The 10,100-nt window shown below is 49.6% G+C and overlaps 1 protein-coding gene across 2 annotated transcripts in view; it reads left to right on the top strand.

Moving 5' to 3' along the window:
- The first annotated feature begins 845 nt into the window (after positions 1 to 845).
- The window catches only part of THBS2 (thrombospondin 2), a 36,602-nt gene continuing 27,347 nt past the window's right edge, over positions 846 to 10,100 (top strand). For both annotated transcript variants that reach the window (XM_032267106.1, XM_032267105.1), the window contains exons 1-4: positions 846 to 1,203; positions 3,904 to 3,977; positions 5,349 to 5,905; positions 8,007 to 8,091. In XM_032267106.1, the coding sequence (XP_032122997.1) occupies positions 3,926 to 3,977; positions 5,349 to 5,905; positions 8,007 to 8,091 (694 nt within the window). In that variant the 5' untranslated portion in view covers positions 846 to 1,203; positions 3,904 to 3,925. The remainder of the gene's footprint in view (positions 1,204 to 3,903; positions 3,978 to 5,348; positions 5,906 to 8,006; positions 8,092 to 10,100) is intronic.

The following is a 10,100-nucleotide window of genomic DNA, read 5'->3' as shown; positions in this document are numbered from 1 at the left end:
ACCATCTGCCCTTACCTGGGAGAAGCCACCCCCCATCCACCATCCGCCATTACCTGGGAGAAGCCACCCCTCATCCACCATCCACCCTTACCTGGAGAAGTGACCCCCCAATCCACCATCCACCCTTACTCGGGAGACTCAGCTCTCCCACCCACCATCCACCCCAGCCTTAGAGCAGCAGCTCCCCTTTCCACTGTCCATCTTGACCTGGGAGAAGCTGTACCCCCCCATTCATCGTCCATCCTGACCTCTGAGAAGCAGCACCCCGCAACCCTGTGCAGAGAGCACCCTGATTTTGGGAGAAGCATGAGGTCCGTGAGAGGCAAGGTCACTGCTGCCGCTGCCTGTGGCTCTCTGGGGCCCTGCACATCAGGCTGTCCCTCTGGAGGAGTCCCCTGAACCTGGGCACCGAAGGGCTTGGCCAGGTTTGCACATCCACTGGGAGACATCCTTCTAGGGAATCCTCACTGAGCAGATGAAAGAGGACTGGGGTTAACATAAGTTTTCCCAAAGCTGCAGTACAGCTTTCCGCCCTCTAACTGCCTGAGATAAATGCTGGCAACTTCCTTTAACATTAAATTTCCTCTTCGTCACGTAATAAACTTGATTATTGGCCATAAAAACTTCATTAATACAGAGACTACTTACTTATACTCACCGATTTATTTCCTGTGTTATTGAGAGCCACTCATTTGGTTTAGAAAGAGCAGTATCACACTGAGTAATTCGAAACATATTTAAGGCATAGAACTTGCTTTTTTTTCTCTTAAGCAAAATGAGGAGTTCCAGCCAATCTTGCTCGTGTTATTTATAGCATCTTATTTCCTGAGAGAAGACAGGAAAAGTGAGTCCCTGCCTTCCCTCTCTCTGTCTGGCTCCTCCCAGGCCTGTCTGGCTGGGGCCGGGGTGCAGCAGGAGGAGGAGGCGGCGTCCGCTGGAGGGGCTGGACTTGGACCCCCCAGCAGGTACTCGGAACAAATGGTGAGATCAGAAGGGGCATGATGTCATGCCTCCGAAGGAATGAATTAAACGTGCTTCCTCGCGTGTGTGATTGACAGCGCCGCACAGGAGAAGCGCATATAAAGCGGGCGGCGCGGGAGCCGCGCGGCCACGTCCACCGGAGCGTCCAGCGCGCAGGCCGCCCCTTCCCACTCGGTCCGGAGCGCTGACGGCGGTCATCGCTGCTTCTTCCTAGCAGCCCAGGTAAGATCATTTCTTAAATTCACTGTTATTTCATCGTGCTCTAATTTTAACAAATTAGAGCTCTGGAATCCTAAGAAGGGGAGAAGGAAAAAGCGCAACCTAGATTCTTAGTTGAAGGTGGGTGGCATGCCTGTGACCCTAAACGTCGCTGGAGTTTTCACTGCCCGCTTGAAGAGCAGGCACGTGTCCCCTCCTAAGCCTTTCCTCCCCTGGCCCGGCGCCCCTTCCCCTTGGAGGGTTGTGGTTGCTGCTGTTTTAATGCATATACCTGCCTGGGAACCCAGGTGAATGCTTTACGGTTTTCAGCTTCAGAATCAGAAGGTTCCGCTGCAGAGTTTGCTGCTGAGGAGGGGCTGTGAGAAGGGAATTAGGAACAGCTTCTCGAGTATCCGAAAAGTGACCGGAGATTACGGGCTCTGATTGTAAACGATATACGCAGCTGAAAAGTGGTTTTGAATGTAACTAGCATGCTTGTGCTGAGTCTATGGAAAGTCCTGTGACGGGCACACTGTGGCTTTTAACAGTTTTGCAGCAGGGTGCATATGAAAAGCGAGCTGGCAGGTTGAATGGCTGCCACTTACGCAAAGTGGCTTTGGCTGCCCCGACGGGGGGCCGAGCCCTCGGAGCCTGCTGATTCATCAGCCTGCTCTTGGTGGGGGGCAGCTCAGAAACAATTAGCTCTCTGCAAAGTTATCTTTTACTTCCATTGTTCCTACGAAGAGACCTCTGCAAATTCAAGCTACATTCTGCTGCAGTGAGGCACTGAAATCTTTCTTTTGGAAAATCAGGAGCGTGAACGTGGGTGTGTGGCTTGCTGAGGCCGGGCAGGGCGCCGGGCGGATCCTCCCTGGTTCCATCGCCGCCCGTGTCGCTGGAAGCCCTGGGGCCAGGTAGCCTGGCCGCTGGCTCTTTCTGCTGGATGGGAGCCTCGCTGTCCTTTGACGATCCGCAGCGGGGCGGGGGCTTTGCTAGGCTCCTGCTGTTGTAAGAATCCACCTCAAGGCAGAGGCAATAGGATCTGCAGTTGTCCAAGGAGTTTGATTTACTTTTCCTAACGTGTCCTTATGAAGCTGGGAGTTCAGAACTTTCCCATTTACCGGTCTTGGCTGGCCTCCGCAGAGCCAGCCCCACACAGGTGTCCCTCGGGCCTGGAATGGGCCCAGCAGGGTGGGCGGATGCACGATGCCAGTCTGGCCAGAGCCGGAGAAGTGGGAAGAGCCTGCCGAGGCGCTGCCTGCACTGCTGATTCCAACCCCTGTCGTCCGTGGTACTCACTGCCCGCAAGTTCACGGCCAAGTGTTCTCCCTGTCATCAAACCCTCGTAGAGCTCCATAGAAAGTCCCTATCAGCACCACCGTTATGACTGCGGCTGCCTCGGGCAGTCAGAGCAGACAGCGTCCCAGACCCAGAGGCGCATTCTGCTCTGGTAACCTGTGCCTGTGGCTTGCTGGGCTGAGTCAGCCCCCGGCAGAGATTCATTTGCTGAACTCATCTCTCATAACCACCTGATGAGGTGGACGTTTTACGTGACTATTGGTTTCATTCTGTAGATGAGGAAACGGGGACCGAGAAGCTAAGTCAGCTGCCTTAGGTGGGGCAGCTGGTGTCAGCATTGCTCGGCCTGGTGCTGGCAGCTGCTTTGGGCCGGCGATGCTTCTGGAACCGGGATGGGTGCCCCCATCACTAAGGACACCGGGGGCAGCACTACCGGGAGCAGATGTGTGGGGGAGGGTCTGGAGGGGCTGCCTGCATTTCTCTCCTTCTGCAGAACATTCGTCTTTCCTGGAAGCTGAGCATTTCCAGGTTACCAAGTGCTGTTTCTGGAAAGTCCTTGGATTAACAATGAGAAGTTAACTGCCTTTGATATTCTAAATATGGGAAGAATGGGGGTCTCCGTCTTAGCTCCATCCTAGAGCAGGGTGTGACTGGTTGCCAGAAGGGGCTTGGGGAGCTGTGGGACCTGCACGCGCGATCAGGAAAGGAGAAGCTGAGACCCACGGGGTTAATCTGCAGCCGGGCTTCAGGCCAGGCCTCCTGACTTCGGGTCCAGCCTCCCCTGAGCTGTGCCAACTTAAAATCCCCAAGAATGGAAAAACAGGCCTGCAGGAAACGGAAAAGCCAGGGTCAAAATGATGGCTTAGTCAAGTGTTCTGTGTTTTTGTAAGTGTAATTCACCAAATTATTTCTAACTTTTTATACAGTTAATATTTATTCTATTTAATTAGGTATGCATAACTGTTTCTTTTTCCTGGATATTTACACAAAATGCTTTCACAGATTACTTTTGTCAGGCTGGATATTTTTCTAAATTCAAACTTTCTAGATCTAAGTCCTGGCCACGCATTCTATGAACAGAATGACTCCAGGCAAGCGCTGAACTTGCTCATCTATAAAATGAGGACAATTAGAACACCACTCGCCTCCCAGGCCATCGTGAAGATGAAACTATGGGAATATTTAGAACCTGATGACTATGGTGCTTGCCAGCAGATGCTAGCCCAACAAATCTTAGTTTCAGTTCGAAGAATCCTGCTTGAAAGCAAATCTCCTCCTTAGCTCTTAGCTTCCCGTGAATCCAGTTGGTGCTGAGTTTTACATGCAAACTGTTTTTCCATGGTCATGTGAGGCACCGGGCCAGTGTCTCACAGGCAGGATTCCAGCTGTGAACTCATCACTAACAAGGGGTTCTTGTATTCCCAGGAGGAAAACTGCAGGAGGCAGCATGGTCTGGGGGCTGGTCCTGCTGGCTTTGTGGGTGTGGCCCAGCACGCAAGGTGAGTGTCTGCACAATAACTTACTTTTGAGGCGATATGATGTGAGATAATTTATCTTTGGAAAATTCAGGTGTTAGAGAAAAATACCATTCCACCTAGAACTGCGGTGTCTTTCTGTGCACAGTTCCCCTCGTTTCTGTACAGGATGTTCACAACACTGCAAGTATTTGGCGTCGATTGACTTCTTTTATCGCACTTTCTTCCTCCTTTAAATATTTTCCCATGTTTACCTTTCTACAATATGGTTTTTAATGACGGCATAATATTTCATCTCAGAGAAAGCCTCAGATTTTTCAACCAACTTCCACTTAGATTGGCTTATTTTCATTAGCATAAATGATGAAACAAAACAAGTGTGGTGAATAAATCTTAATAGCATTTGTGATTTTATCCTTTGGGTGGGTTGCAAAATTAGAATTGCTGAATCAAAGCTTTTAATTTTTTAAAATTATTGCCAAATAGCTACATGGAACGTGGTAGAATGCCCATTTCTATCAGCAACACTGTGTATTACACTGTTGTAATTTGCCAGACGTTAGATGGAAAGGAAGCCTTTGTTTAAACTTTCCGCTCAGGGTATTACTTTGAATTGTTTAAATTGCTAGGATTTTGGTGAGGTCTGATCACTTTTCTCGCCAACAGTTTAGGTGGTGACTGAAAACCATTTGTTTATCTACTTGAGCCGCATCACGGTTTAGGATCCTTACCCACAGGGTGCATTATGAGTTGGAGAATACGTTTATAAGAAATAACAAGATGCTGACATAAGTGGGTTAAGGCGGTTGATCTCAAGAAAGCAACGTACGATTCAGTCGCTTTCTGACACCCTATCAGTAGGAAGGCTGAAGATCCATGCCTTTCCTAGTTTATTCATTTATTTAATGTTTTCCGGAGCCATTGACTGGTAGAGAGGAAGGCTGCTTTTCAGCCTCCGATCTCAGATGGGAGAGCCAGACTGTGCGCTGTCTCAAAGTCAGGACCTGGGACGTGTGCCAGAATGTCAGTCGAGGCGTGGCTTCCCTGGCCAAGAAGGTCGTGCTATGCAAAGGGCCCGTGGAATAGGCAGGCAGGGCACTGCCTGGCTCCACCGATTTACCTCCTGGCACACGCTCCTTGCCAGCCAGGGACAGAAACTGACCCACAGACCTGCAGCCGCGTTAGGACTGCACTCCGAGTAGCACCACTGGCACTGAGGATGGTGACTTTTCATCAGCAATAGCTCTAGCCTTCCTGTCAAAGAGGGGGAGATGCTGCGGAATAGGGGTGGCCTTGTTCATCTCCTCACACACAAGGCTCTGGTTTGTCACCCTGGGTGGGGCGAGCCTCGCCCTCTTCCCTACGTCACCCTTCTTTTCTGCGGTTCCTTTGCAGCTGGTCACCAGGACAAAGAGATGACCTTCGACCTTTTCAGTGTCAGCAACATCAACCGCAAGACCATTGGCGCCAAGCAGTTCCGAGGGCCCGACCCTGGCATGCCAGCCTACCGCTTCGTGCGCTTTGACTACATCCCGCCCGTGAACGCTGAGGACCTCAGCAGGATCACCAAGATCATGCGGCAGAAGGAAGGCTTCTTCCTCACGGCCCAGCTGAAGCAGGATGGAAAGTCCCGGGGCACGCTGCTGGCTCTGGAGGGCCCTGGGCTGTCCCAGAGGCAGTTCGAGATTGTCTCCAACGGCCCTGCGGACACGCTGGACCTCACCTATTGGGTGGATGGCACCCGGCACGTGGTCTCCCTGGAGGACGTGGGCCTGGCTGACTCCCAGTGGAAGAATGTCACCGTGCAGGTGGCTGGCGAGACCTACAGCCTGCACGTGGGCTGCGACCTCATAGACAGTTTCACACTGGACGAGCCCTTCTACGAGCACCTGCAGGCAGAAAAGAGCCGGATGTATGTGGCCAAAGGCTCTGCCAGAGACAGTCACTTCCGGGTACGCCCTGTGGGGAGGCAGCCACTGGGAGGGAGGAGAGAGCTTTGCTGGGAACTGACCCGTCAGCGCAGCTGGTGATGCAATGTTGGGCTTGAGCAGCAAAGCCTGGCCTTGGAGAAGCACATGGCGCATTCACACATGCACACCACACACAGCCACGGACATGTGCACACATGCACACACACCACACCACATACACGTGAACACACACGGACACACACATGCAAAGACATATACACAAACGCTGTATATGCACTCACAGTCATGTGTGTATACACCACACACACATGCACAGACATACACACATCACGCCACACACATGTGAGCACACCCTCACATACGCATGCCCACGTGCACACAAACACCATACATGGGCACACACATACACCTGCATAAACACCAGGCATACACTTATGTGCACACATGCATGCCACACACAGCCATGCATGCACACATGGGAACACATGCACACATATTTACACATAAACACCATGCATGCACTCACATCCACACACGTGTGCATACCACACATGTACACAATACACACCACACACAGCCACACACATGTGCACACAAACACCTGACATGGGCACACATACACACACATAAACACCATACATACGCTCACATTCACTCACATGTATGCACATACCACAGACACACACACCACACACATACATGTGAACACACACACATGTGCACACAAACACCACATATAGGCACTTATACATATGCACACGCACAAACAGGTGTGCACACACCACACACATGTGAACACACACGTGCATACAAGTACCATACAGTCACACACATGAACACATAAACACCATACATAGACTTGCATTCACTCACATCGCACACACAAACACACAAACATCATATAGATGCAGACACAGAACCACACATGTGCATGCACACATACATATGCACAGGCACCCGTACACACATACACAAGCACCATGTATGAATGCATGCATACACATAGCTCCAGCATGCATGTGTACATACACAGGCACCCGTGCATACACCATGCATGCAGAGCCACTGGCAATTGAAAGCACATACATACTTTCACGCATGCACTCACCCCCACATGCAGACAACACGCACAGCACACACACAGACACAACAACGCGCACCTTTCTAAGCCATGATTAATCAGAGAGAGTTGCCCCAGGTGTGCTTTGCTGACTGGGCTGATAATCATCAGCTGAGACCGAGGCTCGTTTGATGATCAAGGAATCAGCCCCATTCGAATGTTTCTAGCAACCTCAGACTCTAGATCACAACTGAAACCACTTCTAAATGTTTGCTTTAGTGGCAAAATGATGGGAGAGCAAAGCAGCAAGGGTCCTTTTCCAGGGGACAGGGCGACTGATTTACGACGGAAGAGTGTCTGTCCATTTTAGTTAAAACATGTTCGCAAATGAATCTTCCTTAAATTGCGAGCGTTTAGAATCATGATGGTGTGTTAGTTAGGACATTGCTTTCTCCTGAACATGGAGGTCTTGGAAAGAAATAAATACAAGGTTAAACTCAGTAATTTGAGACAAAGGCCTAGAGATGTGTAGCGTGCTGTTGAGTTAATCTCTCATGGGCGTCAGGGAGTCCTACACCATATAGGATTGGCCCAGCCCCACTGTAACTCAGCTGTGGAAGGCGCTTCTATAGGCCACGATCTGTGTCTCTGAGTGGACCAGCGGGCCTCCCTGAGCCCCTTGGCCAAACGTAGGAACTCACTGATCATGAGTGACTTGCAAGGGAAGAATGGCCTTCACTGTCCCTGGGAAGTGCCCAGAGACGCAGCAGGCCATGCTCCTCCAAGGACCATCCTCACTCTTATTGACGCAACATTTCCTTCTTGTAGTTTGTAGATTTCTTGCATTCCACTTCCATTTCTTGTGTCATGCTTAAAAACAAAATTTCAAAAGTAGTATATATAGAAAAACTGATTATAAAGACATTACAAACCTGCTACATAGAAGGACACAGTCTCACTACTTGAAGATTCCAACTTGTATTTTTAGAATGTCAGTTAGCTTGGCATCAGACATTGGATGTTTATCTGTTGCTCTATTTTTCTCCTTGTATGTATTTACAGGGTTTGCTTCAGAATGTTCACCTAGTTTTTGAAAACTCTGTGGAAGATATTCTAAGCAAGAAGGGTTGTCAGCAAGGCCAGGGAGGTAGGTGTGTTTTTAAAAATTGAGTTCATTATTTACTGTCTTGGATGGGTTTCTATTGTGACATGGTGCGTGTGTGTGTGTGCGCGCGCGCGTGTACGCGTGCACACGTGCATATGTGCTTGTAAAAATTTAAGTAAAAATATTTGGATAACTATCATTATTGTCTTTGAGTGAGTTAGCTGGTCAACTGAGACATGTTGATATTTGAAAAAATAAATTGATTAAGCAATTAATTTTGAGTAGATTTTAATAATCCAAAAAAAATTTGTTATACAAGACTAAAAATAAATAGCTGGCACTTTAACATGACTTTAAATACAGGCAACTGCTCCAGTGTATTAACGTGTGACGATCACCTGCCCAAGGAAACATCACAGATATTTGTTGAACTTGACTTACGGGACTTTTCTTACACGTTCATAGTTGTTGACTCCATCATATTACGGGAATCAATGCTTCATAAATCATTGACAGATGATGTCACCTTTTCTAAAAGTTAGTTACAATTGTGAATTATATTTCCAAGCATACTTTCCAGTATTGAGCATTTAATTATGAAGATCACTATGACAGGTTCATTAAATGCCGTACATTATTTAATCTTCAGGGTGACTGTGAGATGGGCACTTTCACTTTCCTCGTTTTACAAAAACGAAGGCTGGTCCCCAAGGAGGTTCTGTGTGGCTGCTGCGTTCAGCTCCTGGTGAGCGGGGAGTAGGGCTGCCCCGGGTCTGACAGCCTCACAGCAGGGCTGGCGTCTGCTTCACGGTGGCTGTGTGCATGTGAAGGCCATGCTATCTCAGTTCCAGATTATGACAAGTGTTAATTGTCGTTGTATGGATCTGCACATCAGGAATACGTGGAATTTGGTATCTTTGATGCACAATGTCTCTGTGACCCCACCGCCTACCTCAGGTCTGGGGTGCGTAGCCCACTCTCCAGGTATACTTTGCCTGTCCTTATCATTGTGCCCGTCCTGTGAGGAAAGAGAACAAGGAGACATTTGATCATCAGCGCAGGGAGAAAGGCACTGTAAGTCTAGTTCTCATCCCAGCCCTGACTTTCACCCCACCATAACGCTGGGTGTGCCTGTTGTCTGAGGGGTAATTTGCGGCACAGGCGGAGTGATCTTGGCTACAGCACCCCGAGTGCCAGGGCCTCAGCTTCATGAGGCTGAACTCTTCCCGGGGCTCCTGGGGTGGCTGTGAGGCTTCTGGGTACTTTTATTTTGCAATAATGTTTTCTCAATCTGATACATTATGTATATGTGTGTGTGTGTATTTTCACTAATATAGGCAACTCTTGTTTTTATAAGAAAATCGTATATGTAAATATTGTTTCTATAAAAGAAAATACACTCTTAGCAGTGTTCCTAGTCACACTTTTAAAGTACCATGATTTGACACAGGTTCAGCTAAACTAGAGCTGAAGTCGTCAATGGCATGTTAAGTCAGTTGTCATAATGGCTAGTGAGTAAAACGAACCCACTGTGACAAACACGACTTACAACTCTATGTAAGCAAACACTGTGTGTGTGTGTGTGTGTGTGTGTGTGTGTGTGTGTGTGTTATCAGCATACACTGCTGTCTCCTGTCCTTGTTCTTCCTGGTGTCACCCAGCACGAGGCCCCTCTGGGAACCAGGGCAGGTGATTCTCCCTGTGATCCTCCCTGTGGTCCTCCCTGTGATCCTCCCTGTGTTCCCCCTGGTGGTCCCCCCATGATCCTCCCTGTGGTCCCCCCGTGATCCTCCCTGTGATCCTCCCTGTGTTCCCCCTGGTGGTCCCCCCGTGATCCCCCCTGTGATCCCCCCTGTGATCCTCCCTGTGATCCTCCCTGTGTTCCCCCTGGTGGTGCCCCCTGTGATCCTCCCTGTGGTCCCCCCTGTGATCCTCCCTGTGATCCTCCCTGTGTTCCCCCTGGTGGTCCCCCCTGTGATCCTCCCTGTGGTCCTCCCTGTGGTCCCCCCCGTGATCCTCCCTGTGGTCCCCCCTGTGGTCCCCCCTGTGAT

The sequence above is a fragment of the Sapajus apella genome, unplaced genomic scaffold (genome assembly GCF_009761245.1).
Source record: "Sapajus apella isolate SASKATOON/1434 unplaced genomic scaffold, GSC_monkey_1.0 scaffold165, whole genome shotgun sequence".
NCBI lineage: Eukaryota > Metazoa > Chordata > Mammalia > Primates > Cebidae > Sapajus > Sapajus apella.
The sequence above is the reverse complement of the archived record's forward strand: the minus strand, read 5'-3'. Positions and strand labels throughout refer to the sequence as shown.